The sequence below is a fragment of the Oryctolagus cuniculus genome, chromosome 3, assembly GCF_051225735.1.
Source record: "Oryctolagus cuniculus isolate XC-2025 breed Fujian yellow rabbit chromosome 3, ASM5122573v1, whole genome shotgun sequence".
NCBI lineage: Eukaryota > Metazoa > Chordata > Mammalia > Lagomorpha > Leporidae > Oryctolagus > Oryctolagus cuniculus.
The window spans coordinates 102,470,707-102,490,026 of record NC_142869.1 but is presented as its reverse complement, the minus strand read 5'-3'; the positions used below and the strand labels follow the sequence as shown (position 1 = coordinate 102,490,026).

Genomic DNA, 19,320 nt, shown 5'->3' with positions numbered 1-19,320 from the left:
ATCTTTTTTTCATTTGTTTATTTGAAAAGGTACTGCATTTGGTTTTCTCCTCATGAAAAATGACATGAGCAATTGTATTCACAGGGGTTTTGTTCTGATGAATCCTCAATTCCCCAAATAATGAATGATACACACAGGAACTCAACACATTTCAGCTGCATAAATTAATTTCAATAGTCCAAATATGCTTTTTTACTAACATGTGCCTATGATTTTGGAAAGATATGCCTCATTATCCATTAATTTCACTTTTTATATAAGCACATTTGCCCTGAATCATATTTTTCATATTATTTTTTCTTTAAATGAAGCTGTAACATTATAGTAAAAGTCTTTTTTCACTAATTCTAGTTTTGCTATTAGATCAAAATTACCATCAACATTATTTTTATAACCCTGACAATTAATCTAAATAACTTAGACTAAAATAATACTTAAAGTAATTACATTACCCAACCTTAGCTCATCATTTTCTGCTATAATCATGTGAGAAAATAAATCTATTTTTTCACATGCATTAAGACAGTAATTACTTTAAGCCAATTTCTATTTTTGTAATCTTCAGTGTTTTTCACACCAAGTATATAAACACCCCCGTTTTTCTGAAACATGGATTTTAAATCCCTTGTTAAGAAAGAGCCCCAATTTCTGACCCTGCCTTTGAATGGAATTTTATTAGAGTACAGAATAAAACTGGGCTCAGCAGGATAGAAGCAAGGTGCTTATACTTTGTCTCCATATACTCCAACGGCTACATTTTAGTTGCACAGCACAAGTGATGAGCTTTGCAAAACACCATGGCTTCTTTGATCTACTGGTGTAGAGAGGAGAGAACTTGAATGATAAAATACTGTATGAACATTTCTGAAGAGAAGTGCTGAGATTCTAGGACAAAGGGGAGTTAAGAGGTTAAATTAGGGGACTTGCAGGACTTAGCAGATATTGAGGACCTCATGCATCAGGAAAAAGAAGTATGGACAATTAGAGAGGGCACATTTAGAAGGCAATAAACAGTTTTTCAAGGTTAGAAGAAAAGCGCATTAAGTACTATCTTACATTTATCCAAGATAGATGGCAAGAACCTGAAAAAAGACAATGTTTAGGGGCCACCATTGTGGTGCAATGGGTAAAGCCACTGCCTGCAATGCCAGCAATGCCAGCATCCCATGCGGGTACTGGTTGGAGTCCCAGCTCATCCTCCCTGCCTCCCTACCTCGGTCTCTTTCTCTCTGAAACTCTTTCAAATAAATAAATAAAAAACTTGTGTCTCAATTTACAAAAAATAAAGACAATGCTTACCTTCTCACTATGAGAACAAGGATCGAGAGCACTAGGTAAAGAGTGTACCAAAATGCTTGATCACCCTCCAGGCAAATGTTCTAAAGAATCTTCAACATTTGTATATTGATTACACGGCTGGTCCTTATTGATAGTTCTACTTTCCAAATCACAAGTCTTTGCCAAGACTCTAGGCTCAGTTCGAATTGACATTCATATATTAATAGGAGACAGTGAAAATATTCTATTGTCCGGGGCTGACTTTGTGGAGTGATGGGTTAAGCCTCTGTCTGTGGCACCAGCATCCCATATGGGTGCTGGTTCATGGCCTGGCTGCTCCTCTTCTGATCAAGCTCTCTGCTAGGGTTTGGGAAAACTGTAAAAGATGGCCCAAGCACTTGCACCCCTGCACCTAAGTGGGAGACCCAGAAAAAGCTTCTGGCTCCTGGCTCCTGTCTTTGGATCAGCCAAGCTACAGCCATCGTGCCATTTGGGAAGTGAACCAGCAGGTGAACCTTCCTCTGTCTCTTTGTCTCTGCCTCTCTCTGTCTTTCTCTCTCTCTCTCACTCTATCTCTCAAATAAAAATAAATTTTAAGAAGAAAATATTCTATTGTCTTTCCTTGTACATTTTAAAAGTTACTTTGGTAGGCCGGCGCTACAGCTCACTAGGCTAATCCTCCACCTGCGGCGCCGGCACAAAGGGTTCTAGTCCTGGTCGGGGCACTGGATTCTGTCCCGGTTGCTCCTCTTCCAGTCCAGCTCTCTGCTGTGGCCCAGGAAGGCAATGGAGGATGGCCCCAGTGCTTGGGCCCTCACCCGCATGGGAGACCAGGAGGAAGCACCTGGCTCCTGGCTTCGGATGGGCTAAACGCCGGCCGTAGCGGTCGTTTGAGGGGTAAACCAACAGAAGGAAGACCTTTCTCTCTGTCTCTCTCTCTCTCACTGTCTAACTCTGCCTGGCAAAAAAAAAAAAAAAAAAAAAAAAAAAAATTTACTTTAGTATCCTCTATCTACACTTGTCCTAAGCTTAAACAGCTTAAGTCTGAAAGTCTTCTTAGTACTTATTTTCAATGAAGAAGACCAGGGTGAGTCCGTGTGCCACCTTCTGCCTTGCATCCTAACAGAGAGTCTGTAAAAAATGCAATAGGGTGGACAGGGTATTAAATAGCAGGGTATTAATGACCAGGAGAAGCCTATTTTTGGAATCAGATCCACAAGGCTGAGAACCTATCTCCTATGCTCTCTAACATGGTAGATTAGGAAAACTGCTTAATTTCATTGTCTGACAACTGCAAGGTGTTACTAATCTACAAATCTCAAGGGGTTGTATGAACATTTGTTGAAATTGTGTGTGATACAATGAATTCAGTGAATGTTACTCCACCTGACAGCCCTCCCCTACAAAAATCAAATAGATACAAAACAGATAAATTTTGAAAGGATTTCCCTTCTAGGCTTTAGCATATGCTGTTTCTTTAGTGTTTCCCCTTTGCAGAGCTAGCTGCTCTTTTTTCTGATCCCAACTTAGACATCATTTCCTGCAAGGAATTTTCTCATAGGCTAACCTTCAAGTCCTTTCTGTGGATTCTGGTAGTCTTAGTGCTCTATCAAACTGCCCTGTCATAACTTGTTTTCTCTTCTGGATGAAAGATTAGACAGTAAATTCTTTGAAAGCCAAACATGTTTTTAATGCCCACTGTTTTCCTCAATGCCTAACATAATGGCATATTCACTGTAAATACTAAAACATGTTCACTAACTGACAGACAAAAAGTACTCTAGAGGACAAATGGTAAAAAATAATCTCACAATAACATCAAATATAATAGGTTTCCATTTTAGTGTATAACTGTTTCATAAGTTACTTGATAGATTATAGTTCTAATGCCAGTTGCAACTTATGGTATCTTTGGATATCTGTCAGGTACTTCTAACTGTAAATGAGAGACACCCCTTAATATCTACGCTTCCATGTTAAACAGTAGGAGTAAGCCATTCAGGGTCACTTAGAATAAATTGAGTTCTAATTGAAAGTAAAGTGATTCTGCACATAGATCACTAGAAGACTTTAAAAATATCCATGACAGGACAAGCAGGTTATCATTTAATTTTACTACCTGATTCTTAGACTTAGATTTTGAGTTGTTCCTAATTGACCTCTCTGCCCTAATGTCAATTACAAACAACCTCACATATTGTTGACCTCACACTTAACAATTAGATTTAAATGCAAAATCCATATTTACTTAATTTTAAAAAAATATATTAGAACTCTTTGCTCTAGGATAGCATGAAATGCATGTACATTTGTTCTTGAACAACTTGCCTAAAAAACACTTAATTTTACTTTGGTCGTTATTTATCTCTGTCTCTCCTCCCTGGGCTGCTGCTGTTAGAATTAATTTGCATTTCAGACCTCAGGATTTTATACTGCTATTAAGAGTTGTGAAATGTTTGTAGTCAGCACAAGTAAGAAGGGATGTTTTACCTTCCACTAATGGACCTTTAATTAGGCACTGTAATGAGCCATTCTACCATTCCTTCATTTATAGAGATGATTTTGTGTATGCTAGATACAATTTTGACAGAACACCAGGCCCACTGAACCCTGGCGACTCACATCTAATAGATGCTGAATTTATTATGCTTTTGTCAGCTGTTGGATTTGTCATTTTAATGACACTGTCCACAGACTTATTATGCTGCCAAAGAAGAACATCAACATACTGCAGGAATATTTGTTGACATCTTGATCAACAACTCCTGGGGTCTAATTCTGACAATAATATTACCACTTTGGGACCTTAAGCAAGTTATTTAACCTCTGTTTAAGGATTAATTGGTTAATTTTAATAAGTGCTTTGCAGTAAAAGGTGGGAAGTGCTCTGACTGCTAATAGTGATAATAAAATTATAATGCAGCCTTTTATAAAGCATCAGGCTACCTCAGACTGTGATTCTATTATACTGACAATTAAAATATAAGCTAAGTAAATGTATTTTTGGAAGAATCCAAATTACTATAATGATGGTCACCTTGTGTTTTTTAAATAGTTCAAAAATAACCAAGAGTGTTTATGATTCAATTTAAAAAATTAAAAACAAGAAAGATGAAAAAAGATTCAGATTTTATGGTAATGTACCATTTGGGAACCAAGAGGTAAAATGAGAAAATATTAGTACTAGATTAAACACACATAGATGCCAGATCGTAACTTTTGTACATTAAATTGTCTTTGTATTAACTTTTATTAATACTACCTTCATTTATTTATCTGTGTGATTACCTATTTGTTCATTTGTCTATTTGATAAATGCTGTTGCTGAGGATAGTTAGTCTCAAAGAGGTCCCAGACAAGTAAGAGAAATATACACAGGTAACTAAAATAGAAAATAAAAGTGATCAGAGCCAGAAAAGGCAAAGAGATATACAAACAGACTTTGAGGTTAATTAAAACTAGGAGGGGTTGAAACGGTGTTGAATATGGATGTCATCACCATGCCAGGGTAGTTGGCATTTACTGGGATAGGGGTGGTCAGTGTGGTTTTCCTAAAATAAAGGAGAAACTGAGTACTTAGTGTAGAGAGTAATGAGGTTTTCACAATGTGAGATAATGGTTGGCATTATTCCTTGTTTATATGGAAATCATTCAGAGTCTGGAAAGTGGTGCTGCAAATATAATGAAAAACATGAGGTAGTAGACAGAAGTTGAGCTGGAATGCTGATGAGAGGAGGGAGATGAGAGTTCTGGTGATGTGAGCAACACGGAAATAGGAATGCCTAAGTGTAACTGGATTACAGTTTCAGATAAACTACTGGCCTGTGATGGACATCATTTAAAATGTAATTTGGAAAAGCCACATGAAAAAGGGCATAGATAAACCTAGCATTCAGCTAGGTTGAGCTGGAGATTTAAGTTTATAATTATTCATATTTGAAGAGTATTAACAACAATGAAATTCAGGAAATCATTTAAGGGATGGGCATCGAACTTGTGTGTACCTGTAAAATATCTGGAAAGCTTTTCAGTAATATAAATACCCCAAACACAGGCTAGTGGAATTAAAATTTTCAAAGGTGGTATGGGGAATAGTATTTTATAAAAGATGTTGAAGTCATTTTAATATGCAGAGTTGAATGAGAATCACTGACTCAAGGTGTGAGTTACAGAAAAGAAAAAAGAAATGAAGACAAGGTTGACAGTCCCTGTGATGTTTAAAATTGGAGATAAAAAAGGAACCAACAAAGAACCCTAAAGAGAAGTAACCAATAAAATGGAAAGGAAAACAAGAGAGAGTGATGTCCACAAAACCAAGTGAAGAAAATTCAGATAAACTGCAGGTAAGAGTAAGATTACTTGATGTAAACATCAAAACATGCTTCCACAGTGACTTCCGGCGGCTCTTGTCACTTACAGTACTGACATCTGTCTCCGGTGTACTCAGACTGGCAGTGGCAGTATGGCTGATTCCCAGCAGTGACAATGCAGGTGCCTCCGTTTTGACAAAAGTCCTCACAGACTGTCTTGCCACAGTTTGGCCCCGTAAACCCTAGTGCACAGCTGCAGGTGGGTCTCCCTATTAGGAAAAAAATAGATAATAAAAAGTAAATTGTTAGACGTACATTTTTTATGTTAATGGAATTGTGACTAGATAAGAATTGGGAAGCTAACTTTCTGATCAAGGGCTGTCTACAGATCTGTGACTTTATGCAGCAACATGATCTGTTTGGTTACTTGTATGTCCAAAGAAGCTTTGACCTAACGATTAATTAGGTCAAATAATCAGAGATTATTTTATGAATAATTATATTTTCATGCATGCATTGCATGTTTAAAGTGCTTATATTATTTTCTATACTTCTCTTTACATTTCAATTTTAAAATTATTGGTCTACTCATATGTGGCACCACAGATTACATTTTATTATAGTTTAAAATATACACATATTTCCCATTGTTCAATCATAATCTATCAATTACTGCTGAATTTGCACACAATATTTATTTACACTTGCTATAAGTAAATATTTAATAAGTTAAAGTAAACATGTAATTTATAACAATTATATTTATTAACAATAGCTATTTTATTTGAATGCACATACTCTGTTTTCTATACAGCACTTACTCTGCCTTATTTGTCTGGTTCTGATATTTTTACTCATAACAAGGAGTTGTTAGTTGTAATCTAGTAGATAAAATGACTTAGAAGTTTAGTGTGAAGAGAATATGAGTGCAAATCATTTTATTTATTTTGATTTATTTTTTAGAGAGACAGAAAGAGTAAGAACGAGAGAGTCCCCGCCTTCCAGGTCACTCTCTCAATGCCCACACCGTTTGCAGCTGCACCAAGGCTGCAGCAAGGAGCTGGAAACTCAATCCAGATGGGCCACAAGGGTGGCAGGGACAACTGCTACCTCCCAGGGCTCCCATTAGCAGGGAGATGGAATCAGGAGCATAGCTGCTCTCCCCTCCCCTTCCCTACACTTCACTTTATCTCTCTCTCTCTCTCTGTGTGTGTGTGTGTGTGTGTCTTCTCTCTCGTATCATTTGAGAGGCAGAGACAGAGGCAGTAACAGAGGGAAAAAGAAAAACAGTTGTAAATCTGATGTATCATCTTTGAATATTTTTATTCACTAGTTTCATGGGAACTAACATCAGAATAAAAGTAAAACATCCTTTCAGGTGTTCTGAACATAATACAGTTAACTGTTCTTTTAGGAATGAGTCTCTGTAACAGCTCAACCTCTCAAAAACTAAGAAGGAAATATGGAACTAGCTCTATAACAGAGAATGAAAACACCATGGATATGATTTGTATGAGGGAAAGATTGAGTATTAAAAGTTGCAAAAATATAAAGAAACTACCATGGAAAGAATTTCAATTATGGATCTCAATTTAGTATGACTAAAGTCACTCATTTGCCTAGCATTGAAGAAGTTCTATGTCAGAGCCTCTCTCATATCTGAGGTGAGAAAACATAATTAGAGTGGTCAGACAATGCATCAGTGTAAGGCTTACTAAGACTTAATGTGTGAAATGATCTATATTTTTTCTCTTGCCACATATTCTACATTAAAGAAGTCTACACATTTCAAGCTTTATTAAATGAATAAAATACCTTCAAATAAAATGTATCTACATTTCCTAAAGAAGGAATAATTTGATGCTCCACAATTTATTTATTTATTTTACTTTGAAAGAAGACTACAAATGCAGAAGTACTAGAGCCTGTTGCTCCAAAGGTACAAAGCAATATATATTTATATGGTGAAGAACATTGCTTCCAAATTTACTATTTGTGAACAGTACTAGCTTGGTAGGATAGATAAATGCCTATTAATAAATAGCCTGAGGGGGCTGGCATTGTGGCATAGGAGTAAAGTCACTGCCTGTGATGCCCACATTTCATTTGGGCAGATTCGTATCCTGGCTGCTTGACTTCTGATTCAGCTCCCTGCTACTTACCTGGGAGAAGCAAGCTTTATAAATGTCTCAAGTGTTTAGGCCTCTGCCCCCACATAAGAGACCTGGAAAAAGCTCCTGACTCCTGGTTTCAGAATGGCCCAGCCCTGGCTGTGGTGGCCATGAGGGGAGTGAACCAGCAGAAGGAAGGTTCTCTCTCTCTCCCTCTCACTCCCTTTCTCTCTGTCTCCTTATCTCTCTCATTCTCTCTCTCTCTGTCTCTTTCCCTTTCTTTATAACTTTGACTTTTTAAAAAATATTTATTTATTTATCTATTGATTTATTTCTTTGAAAGGCTGAGATGCATAAAGAGAAAAAGAGAGAGAAATTGATAGTGATCATTCATCCACTGATTCAGCCCCTAAGTGGCCGAAATGGGTGGGAAGGAACCAGTCTGAAGCCAGATGCCAGAAGCTTGCTCTGGGTCCTCACGTGGTTGCAGAAGTTCCTGGACTTGGGCACCCACCATTGCTTTCTCAGGCACATTAGCAGGGGAGGTGGATCAGAAGTGGAACAGTCAGGACTTGAACGGGCATCCATATGGGATGCCAGCCCTGCAGGCACAGGCTTAACCCTCTGTACCACAGTGTCTGTCCCAACTTAGACTTTCAAAATAAATACATTTTAAAAAATAAATAAATAAACTGAGAAGATAAATTTTATTTATGTTATAAACTGGGTAGCTTTACATTTTATGTTGCCAGAAAACTTCTTACCAACTTTTCATGGGATATGTTCCCTGTAGTGGTGGCAGATGGTTCCAGTTTTTGTTGATGGAGAAACAAAATATTCTGTCACTTTAGCAGGTGAAAAATAAAGATACAAGCAAGAGAAGAAATAGCGATAGAAAACAAAGAGGTTGATCATTGTTGCTGAGGAAAATCAGAGGCCAGAACAAAAGAAGTAATCCCTTATCTTCAATAGATGCCCATGAATGATTGACAGAGAAACAGAATATGTGAACGGTAATGCAAAGTAACCTGAGTGTAATGTGAAACAGTGCATAAGGACAGAAGAAATCAAAAGTGCATTAGAACAACCAGAAAAAAAGTCACACAGAAGCAGACTGTAACATTGTAGATTCCTGGTTTTCTTGTTACTATTTTGTTTTTAAATTATGGGTGGAAAATGATAGAAGTCTGAAAGAAACACACACAGTCTGCTGAGGTGCTTGAAAATGCCTTTATCTTAGTCATTCAGAGAACTGATTCTGCTTTCTGGACTTTGTCTTGTCTGCAGCTATTTTGAAACCAGAGCAGAGTGACCAGTGTGTTCCCCAAGTCAACAGACACTTCCTAGCATTGAGATTTCAGATGATTTTTTCTTCTTCCCAAAGCACTTCTTTCTCTTTCTGAGAATTAAACACCTCTTTGACAAGTAGAAATCTTCACATTTAAGGGAATCTTATCGAACTGAAACAGTATAGTGATGCAGCAGATCTTTTATTTGCTAATGTGAAATGGACCATCTGTTGCAGGATTGTATAATGCACTCCATGTAATATTTCAGGATATCTCTGGATGCACCCTAGCAAATTGCACTGGGTTCATGTATCAATCTTTTGTAGGTAAGAGACTGATTTTGATGTTTGCAAAGGAAACAACACTGTTACAATGATTAAGGTATAGATTTATAGCAGTGGGAGCTAGGTAACTGATTGCCTACAATGATTGCACCATTTGAAGAAGCATCAATTGACCTGAGGTAGGAGGGAAAAGAAACTGTTTCCTGGCTCTGAATCATTCTAGTTTCTAGAGCATCCTTAGGTCACACATTAAGAGAGTAGGTTTTCAGATTCATAGTCTACCTGAGTCAAATTACTGGCTCATGCATCCACTGCACCTCGCAGGTTGTTTCCTCATGTATAAACTTGAGATCTCAGTAACACAGCCTCCATGGAGCTGCTGTGTATACTCACATATAATAATGATGCAATCCATGATAAGTATTTCTTACTGCACTCAGTTGAATTTTACCTCTGATTATTATGATTTCTCCTGAGGTGCACCATGTGTAGTTATGATTTATTCTATGATTTTTTCTATAAAGGCATTTGAGCAGTTTAACCAAATAATTCTAAATTTTCATTAAATTGCACATATGATCACCATAATTGAGATAAAGTTGTATTTATTTTACAGAAGTGATGGAATACAGTTGGAATTCCCCACCAAGTTTACACGCAGACTCCAATATTTTCAAACTTCAAAGGACAGGTTTTTCCATCTTTTTAGTTTCTTAACATGCTTAGCTCTATCCTTAAAAAGAAAACGTAGACACATGCCACAACAGCAGCAACCAAAACAAACACCAAATCAAATAGTTACTAAGTCCTTCTATTTCCACAACTTCAAACTTTGGTACATCCTGGAGCATCTTCAAAAGATAGTTTCACAGCTTCCAACTCTATCAATATATGACAAAGTAAAATATGTATGCTAAAATCGAACTCCAATTATTCATGGAGTTAGCAATTTTTATTTGTAATATATAGAATAATGTGGGTAAATATATATTTTCTCCTTGTGCTCTCAAAAGAGAGGCCAGAAACCTCAACATGAATACGTTGCTCACGTACATTGATTCTGATTTTCTGCTTACAAGCAGAAGTTTAGAAGTTTAGAATAGAAATATTAATAAATGTTTTTCTCCTTAAAGTATTTTTCTTTTTTAAAAGATTTTTATTTTATTACTTATTTGAAAGCCAGTGTTACAGAGAGCAAAGGAAAGACACAGAGAGATCTTCCATCACTCCCCAAATGGCTAAATGATCAGGAATAGGCCAGGCCAAAGCCAGGAGCCAGGAGCTTCTTTCAGGTCTCCCACATGGGTGCAGATGCCCAAATACTTGGTCCATCTTCTGCTTTCACAGGCACATTAGCAGAGAGCTAGATCCGAAGCAAAGCAGCTGGGACATGAGTCACCAGTGCTACAGGCTGCAAACCAACCTGCTGTGCCACAGCGCTAGCCCCTTTTACAATACATTTCAAAGCTTTTCTGTTAAAGCTTTCTTCTTTTCCCTTCATCAATAAATTCAACTATTATTCCTAACTGCTCTCCTCTTCAGATTTTTCATCCTAACTTTAAAATGTTTAATAACCTCCATACTTGGAATTATCTCTACTTGGCTTCACTAGGATTATTGATTTCCCTAGCTTTTCTCTGAATGCTTTTGTATAGTTGTCCTTACATTTTCCCTTTCTATCCCTCAACAAATGTCTTCCAAACTTCTTCCTGGTGATATTTCTCAATTTATAGCTCAGATAATTCATTCATTCATTCTCTCTCCTCTCTCTCTCTCTCTCTCTCAGTTTTCTGAGTCTGGGCTCATTCTCCATCCTAAACTTCAGATCATTATGTTCATTCCTTTTTTGAGTATTCCCATATGGTTCTCTGGCAGCTCAGTGGGTCTGACAACTTTTCTTACTGCCTGAAAGACATATTTATTTGAAAATATCTTGTCCTCAGTGCTACGTTTGTTTGCACTACTCTTTACATTTTTCAGTGCTAGGTCTACTCTGTATTCCGATTTCACTGCACATGTTGATTAGCTTAGTGCCTTGCCAAATGTCTGCTGTGATGGTTAATTTCATGTCTCAACTTGAAAAAGGATGTCCAGATGGCAGGTGCAACATTGTTTCTCAGTGGGTCTGTAAGGGCATTTCCAGAATAAATTAGCGTTGGGATTAGTAGACTTGAGTAAAGAAGATCCATCCTCACCAATGTGGGCACATATCATCTAATTCACCTTCAGGATCAAACAGAACAAAACGGTGGGAAATGGAGGGTGTATGAATTAGCAGTTAAAGGCACTGGCTAAGCTGCTCCCATTCCATATCAGATTGCTGAGGTCTGAATCCCAGCTCTGCTTCTAATTCCAGCTTTCTATTTAAGCACTCCGGGAAGCAACAGGAGAATGCTAGAGTATTTGGTCCCCACCACCAACACAGGAGATCTAAACTGAGATCCCAGTTCCTGGCTTTACCTAGCCCAGACCTGCCACTTGCAGGGGCATTTGGGGAGTAAACCAACAGATGGAAAGCTGTCTCTCTCTCTCTCTCTCTCTCTCTCTCTCTCTCTCTCTCTTTCTGCCTTTTAAATAAATAGAAATGACAGACTGTCTTTGTTGAGCACCTGCCTTCTCCTGCCCTTGAATCTTGGAGCTCCTGATTCGTTGTTCTTGGACTTCAAGACTTACACTAGCATTCCTTCCTCCACTACCCCTTGCTTAGACCGTTGGTCTTATACAGGGAGTTACTGTCTCCCTGCTTTCAGACCTTTGCAAGGGACTAAATGAGCCCATCTTGTTTCTCCAGTTTGCAGGCAGGGCATGGTCAGGAAACTTCTTGGACTCCGTCAGAAAATAAATATAAACTCCAATAATAAATCTCTTCTTACACATCTATACATTCTTATTTCTTGTTTTCTTAAAGATCCTAATATATGAGGGTGCTACAAAAAGTTCGTGGAGAATACAACTATGAAAAAACTATGCATGGTTTTCAAATTTTTGTACCAAAATAAAGTGATTTTTAATTTCATTTTCCCACAAAGTTTTGAAGAACCCTCATATATGCATAGAATCAATGGAGCTTACTTCTATTTATTTATATTACTTTGTGCATAAATAGTAATTGACTGCATATATCTTCTAACATGTTCTAGTATAGTTTCATACCAAAAAAATGAATAATTATAAACAGTTGCAATTTAACTAGAAACTCAATAATAGCTAATGTCAAATGTAAGGAGAATATAACTAAAATGACTACTGATCTATAATTAATTATAAATATTTTAAGGAATATACAATGGCATAATTAAACACTGTATATCTCATGAGAAAAATGGAAACATCTTGAAATCTCACAGAATTTTTTAAAGTTTCACTTATATTGCATGTCCACATGTAGCAAAATAGTATCTCAGTAAAAATAGTTGATTCTACAATCTTTCGTAATTAATACTTAAGGAAATTAAATAAACTTGGTGTAGTTGTTACACAATTTGTGTTTGGTATCAGGCAGACATGAAAATTAGTTTCGTGTCTTTAGTAAGCTTAGATTTCTTCTTTGCATCTCATTCTGTCCATGGTCATAGCAGCATCTTCCATATACAGGTAAAACACACAGCACAATGTTTGGAACCCAGCAGGCCAAAATATTTGGTTGCTTCTTTATTAGTAGCAGCATTGATGTTATTATTATTATTTTTTAAATTACCAATATTCAGGTTATTACTTAAACTGGTCATAGCACATGACTTTTTCAAAAAGCATTGTATGAAATGCTTGTTCTAAAAGTTTTCCTATTTTTATTCTCTTGGATATAACATTCTAATAGCTAATCTAGATTTATCAATTCAGAACATTTTTGAATATATAACAATAATATAATATTTTCTATTTATTATAGATGTAACAATATAGATATCATAACATATTAGTATATATATAACATATTAGTATCTTTTAAATGAACATGACATTTATATTTTGTTAATTTATCTCATAAGTAATTAACATATTTAACAACATATATTAACTTTAGTCATATGGTCATAGTTCTTTTTCTGACATTGGCAGAAAATATGACCCTGCTGATCATCTGTAATAATAGGTAGAGTGTTAGGGCACTGGTTTGGGAATAATCTAGGTTTTTCAGAATCTAGTCATATCACTCACTCTAACTCATGTCTGAGAAATGTCCCAATGTAAACATCATAGAGTTGTAAAAATGAAGATGTACATCCAACGGATTTACCACCCTTTTTGTAATTTATGCATTCAAAACATGGCAACAGCTACAATAAAGATAGCAATAATTATGTTTGTTAAAAGTTCCAGATACAATATTATAGTCAATATAATTACCTATTTTAATACCTTTACCTAATAATTGCAGATTAAAATTTTCTGGGTAGCTTATAATAAAGTAATATGCAATCAATATTGATACTTACCATCTTGAAAGATTTTTATTTTTATTTCAATATAGGGCCTTCAAAAAGTTTGTGGAAAATGTTCATTAACTTTTTTTTAACTTAATTTAGCCAATCTTTCTTTTTCTTTGTTAACATTTTATTTCAGAATAATTTTAAAATTGCAAAGTAGAAATTTTCAGGTGGTAATACAAAGAGTTCCCATGTAGCCCTCATCTCAATTGCCCTATTAACATCTTATACGTCACAATTAATGATCCACACCCGGCTTTCTCTCTTCCTTTTTATCCAAACTTCTTTTATTCCATTAACCCCTCCCAGCTTCTAGTAATCACCAATATATATTCAGATTGTTTTGTTTTTGAATTTCAGCTCCCACATTTAAGGAAGAACATCCACTATTTATTTTTCAGTGTCTGATTTGTTTTACTTAATCTCAGGTCTTCCAATTCTATAGTTTTTAAAGTGCCTTCTTATACAGTTTTATTATGCTGATATATTTTAATAATTTGCTGTCACTTTCATATATAATTTAATAATTTGCTATCATATTGGTTTCTGTCTTTGAAAGCTAGATTTATTCGGTAAACTCTTTTTCAGCTGAATGTAGAAATGATGTACATCAGTATGATTTAAACCATATTAGATGATTTAAAGTAGGCAAAATAACCCCTTGGTTGAATATCAGACAAATAATTTTTCTCCTGTATACACACAATACATGAAAATGTGTGACTGACTGGAACAAAGGGATGCCAGTGAACGTAACTCCATCTGACAAGCCTGTGAGACTCACATGCTTGTGGTTTCAGCGAGTTGATACATGTCCTGACCACTGTGAGTCTCTCTTTGAAAATAAGATTTTTAAATTCGTGCCTAATTGTCTATGTGAAGCCTGCCACATACCCAGTTATCCTGTAACTGGCTTAGACAGTCTAGAGGTCTTAAATTTTTATCTTTGGTTATGACATTTTAGGCCTAATGGGTCTTATGAGTATATAACTATTGTTTAGCTTCAGGACTCTGATAAACATATCTTAAGGGACATTTAAATTACAGAATATGTTGATAATGTCTTTCCATGAAAATGCTGTTTAAAGGTGACACACTTCTTAAATATCTTTATGCCATTTGGACAAGAGCAAAAGAATAACAATGTCCTTTTCATACAGAAAAGAAATAATAAACTGAGACATAAATCACAGTGGTATCTCCAGTTACAACAGCACAATCGGAAAACTCATCTCCTCACCTCTTGTTGCTGAGACTTCCCTTGGTGAAATCTGTCTTGACTTCAGACTTAGATTCAAGTAATAAAAGTCCCAAATGCTTTTAAAAATTGCTAGTCTTTTTGATAAGGAGATTTGACATTCTACTTTTCCACTTAATATAATGTTTTCCTCTACTGAAAGTGAGTGCCCATTTATAAATAATTTTAGCAAGTTGACTATAGCTGTCGGGTTGTCTTTAAGTATCACACAGATTACAGAGAGTTCTATTCAGAAAAACCTGACAAAGAAAAGGGAAGAATTGTGGGCTTTATCTAGCATTTTCTTAGGTACTACTTAATATATTCTGACATGCTTCAAATTATAGGTCACAGTCTATTTATACTTCTGGAAAGTTCATTTTCAGCCAGCATTGTGAAAATGAGACTGAAACATTTTTGTCTTTTCTGTGGATACAAGTAAGCCAACTCAAGCCTTCTGACATTAGCCTAGAGAGTCATAAGACTGAATAGTTGAATATTACTCTCACCATATGGTCCAAATGAACCAGTAACTGTGACTCATTAGGCCAGCAGCAGAATTAGAAAGAAAGTTATTTTTAATCTCTCTTAGGTTTATTGTCAAGATTCAAGGAGAGTGAACTGTATCATCACTTAGTAAGCAACCTATATATATATATTTATATATATATAATATTTCATGATATTAACAACAAAAATAATGATAATTTTAATTCCTAATAATACCAGTATTATTTTAATTGTAATAACAATAATTCATGTTAATTATGGGACATTTCAGAGAAGTATCTATTTCCTTAGATAAATATTTTATATCTTATTTTCTCTATTGGGCTCAGGTTATATAGCACTTTATAGCCTATCCTTTCATGTTTATTTATTTATTTTTTGTATTTTTTTATTTAGTAAATATAAATTTCCAAAGTACAATTTATGGATTACAATGGCTCCCCCCCATAACTTCCTTCCACTCGCACCCCTCCTATTTCCCTCCCCCTCTCCCATTCCATTCACATCAAGATTTTTTTTTAAATTCTCTTTATATATAGATGATCAATTTAGTATATATTAAGTACAGATTTCATCAGTTTGCACCCACACAGAAACACAAAGTGTAAAATACTGTTTCAGTACTAGTTATAGCATTACTTCACATTGGACAACACATTAAGGACAGATCCCACATGAGAAGTAAGTACACAGTGACTCCTGTTGTTGACTTAACAATTTGACACTCTTGTTTATGGCGTCAGTAATCTCCCTAGGCTCTAGTCATGAGTTGCCAAGTCTATGGAAGCCTTTTGAGTTCGCTGACTTCGATCTTATTCTGATAGGATCATAGTCAAAGTGGAAGTTCTCTCCTCCCTTCAGAGAACGGTACCTCCTTCTTTGATGGCCCCGTTCTTTCCACTGGGATCTCACTCGCAGAGATCTTTCATTTAGGTCTTCTTTTTTTTTTTTTTTTTTTTCCAGAGTGTCTTGGCTTTCCATGCCTAAAATACTTTCATGGACTCTTCAGCCAGATCTGAATGCCTTAAGGGCTGATTCTGAGGCCAGAGTGCTATTTAGGACATCTGCCATTCTATGTGTCTGCTGTGTATTCCGCTTCCCATGTTGGATTGTTCTCTCCCTTTTTTATTCTATCAGTTAGTATTAGCAGACACTAGTCTTGTTTGTGTGACCCTTTTGACTCTTAGACCTATCGGTGTGATCAATTGTGAACTGAAGTTGATCACCTGGACTAGTGAGATGGCATTGGTACCTGCCACCTTGATGGGATTGTTTTGGAGTCCCCCGGCACGATTCTAACTCCACCATTTAGGGCAAGTCCGATTGAGCATTTCCCAAATTTTACATCTCCTCCCTCTCTTATTCCCACTGTTATATTTAACAGGGATTACTTTTCAGTTAAAATTTAAACACCTAAGAATAATTGTGTGTTAATTACAGAGTTTAACCAATAGTACTAGAACAAAAGAAAGAAAAATACTAAAATGGATAAAGTATTACATTGTACATCAACAGTCAAGACCTTTTATGTTTAAAATATAATATGAGGGGTTGGCACTGTGGCATAGTGGGTAAAGCTGCCGCCTTCAGTGCTGGCATCCCACATTGGCACCGATTCAATTCCTGGATGTTCCAGTTCTAATCCAGTTCTCCGTGGCCTGGGAAAGCAGTGGAAGATGGCCCAAGTGGTTGGTCCCCTACAACTGCATGGGAAACCTCGAAGAAGCTCCTGGCTCCTGGCTTTGGAATGCACAGATCCAGCCATTGTGGCCATTTGGGGAGTGAACCAGTGGATGCAAGACCGCTCTCTGTCTCTATTTCTCTCTAGCTCTCTTGCCTCTGCCTCTCTCTAACTCTACCTTTCAAGTAAATAAATAAATCTTTAAAAAATTTTTAAAAATATAAAATGGGGGCCAGCTCTGTGGAGCAGCAGGTTAACACTCTGGCCTGAAGTGCCAGCAACGCATATGGGCACCGGTTCGAGACTTGGCTGCTCCGCTTCCAATCCAGCTCTATGCTATGGCCTGGGAAAGCAGTAGAAGATGGCCCAAGTCCTTGGGCCCCTGCACCCTAGTGGGATACCCCGAGAAAACTCTTGGCTCCCAGCTTCAGATCTATGCAGCTCCTGCCGTTGCGGCCAACTGGGGAGTGAACCATCGAATAGAAGAACTTTCTGTTTCCTCTCTCTGTCTTTCCTCTATCTGTGTAACTCTGACTTTCAAATAAATAAATAAATCTTAAAAAATAAATAAAAATTTCAAAAAATATAAAATGAAGCATTTTATTTACTAAATGTTCCATAAATGTGGTTGTACTTATCATATATTTTCATCTTTTACAAATGCTATCTTTTACATGCTTACACTTGGAATTCATGTTTTTATTCCCAATTCTATGATATTGTAAATAGCATATTGAATATTCTTATTTTTAAATTTTGTGCTTTCTATTATCAAGTAGTACTTGGGATACATTTCCAAGAGTAACATTATTTAGTCAAAGGATATTGACACTTTTTAAAGATCTTGCTGAGTTTTTCAAAATTGCTGCAAGATTTGTACCATTAACATATTCTCTGGTAGTTATTTTAGGATGCTAGTTTCATCCATGTCCACAAGTTCTCCTCCTCCACTTATGGCATCCCCAACTCCTCTATACATGAATGAGGCTTGTCTTTTACCCTTTTCTTATTTTGCTTTCTTTTTTTTTCTATTTGATCCCTTAAAAGTTAAATTTTCCAATTCTACCTATTTGTTGAATTGTAAGCATTATTTGTGTTGTTTCCAATTTTAAAATCATTCTTAAAAATCAAGTAGAACCAAATGTCCAGCTTTAGGCACTTCCTAAGTATAATCAACATCTATGTTATGAAAGGTGGAATGCAAAGCTTAATTTAAGTGAAAAACAGTCTTCATTTAAATAAAAAGTAAAAGAAAAGCAAAGATGAACAGATTAAACATAATATTCACCATTTAACAAGATACGGATCAGGTTAGTGTGGACTCAATATCCTGTGTGCACCTGTGACTGGACAGCCCTCAGTACTCACGTTTCATCATCAGCTTCATGATATACCTCGGGTTCCCCCAAATTCCTGGCTTAACCTTGATTTTAAACAAACCTAACATCTGATTTGGGACAACTGCATGGATAGAAGAATCTTAAATAAAGGAGAAAGAAAATCCTCTCAACCTACATGGCTCCAATTGTAAGGGCCTTTCCCATTGCAGGGAGATTTTTGACTTTTTCTTTCCACAATAATGGCTGCTTTCATTCTCTTGCTTCATTTCTGGGGAAAAAATCTTTCACTGTGAAAGTCCCCAGATGTGGCAGCAGAAAGAGCTACAATGAGAATTTTACTTTCTTCCTTTTGTATTCACTTAAATTATTCAATACAAATGTACTGCATTGCCTACTATTCTATCCGAAAATATAATATCGCTTTCTAATGTAGCCATTTGTATGTTTTCAAAATGGGATGGGCATTCTCTGCATAACTCCAAATTTCAGGAGTGGCACTGAATATCTGGTTATACTGTTGCAATTTCACAAGACTTCTTGCTAAATTCTTCTAAATCTATGTAGGAAAGTCCAATTCACTTTATTTTATTTTATTTTATTTTTTTATTTTTTGACAGGCAGAGTGGACAGTGAGAGAGAGACAGAGAGAAAGGTCTTCCTTTGCCGTTGGTTCACCCTCCAATGGCCGCCGCGGCCGGCGCGCTGCAGCTGGCGCATCGTGCTGATCCGAAGCCAGGAGCCAGGTGCTTCTCCTGGTCTCCCATGCGGGTGCAGGGCCCAACCACCTGGGCCATCCTCCACTGCACTCCCGGGCCACAGCAGAGAGCTGGCCTGGAAGAGGGGCAACCGGGAC

At 36.5% G+C, this 19,320-nt stretch overlaps 1 protein-coding gene across 4 annotated transcripts in view; it reads right to left on the bottom strand.

The window, feature by feature from the left end:
• LRP1B (LDL receptor related protein 1B) overlaps positions 1-19,320 on the bottom strand; it is a 2,138,546-nt gene that overhangs the window by 62,704 nt on the left and 2,056,522 nt on the right. For all 4 annotated transcript variants that reach the window (XM_051849573.3, XM_070071546.2, XM_002712121.6 and 1 more), the window contains exon 84: positions 5,696-5,857. In XM_051849573.3, coding sequence (XP_051705533.3) covers positions 5,696-5,857 — 162 coding nt within the window. The remainder of the gene's footprint in view (positions 1-5,695; positions 5,858-19,320) is intronic.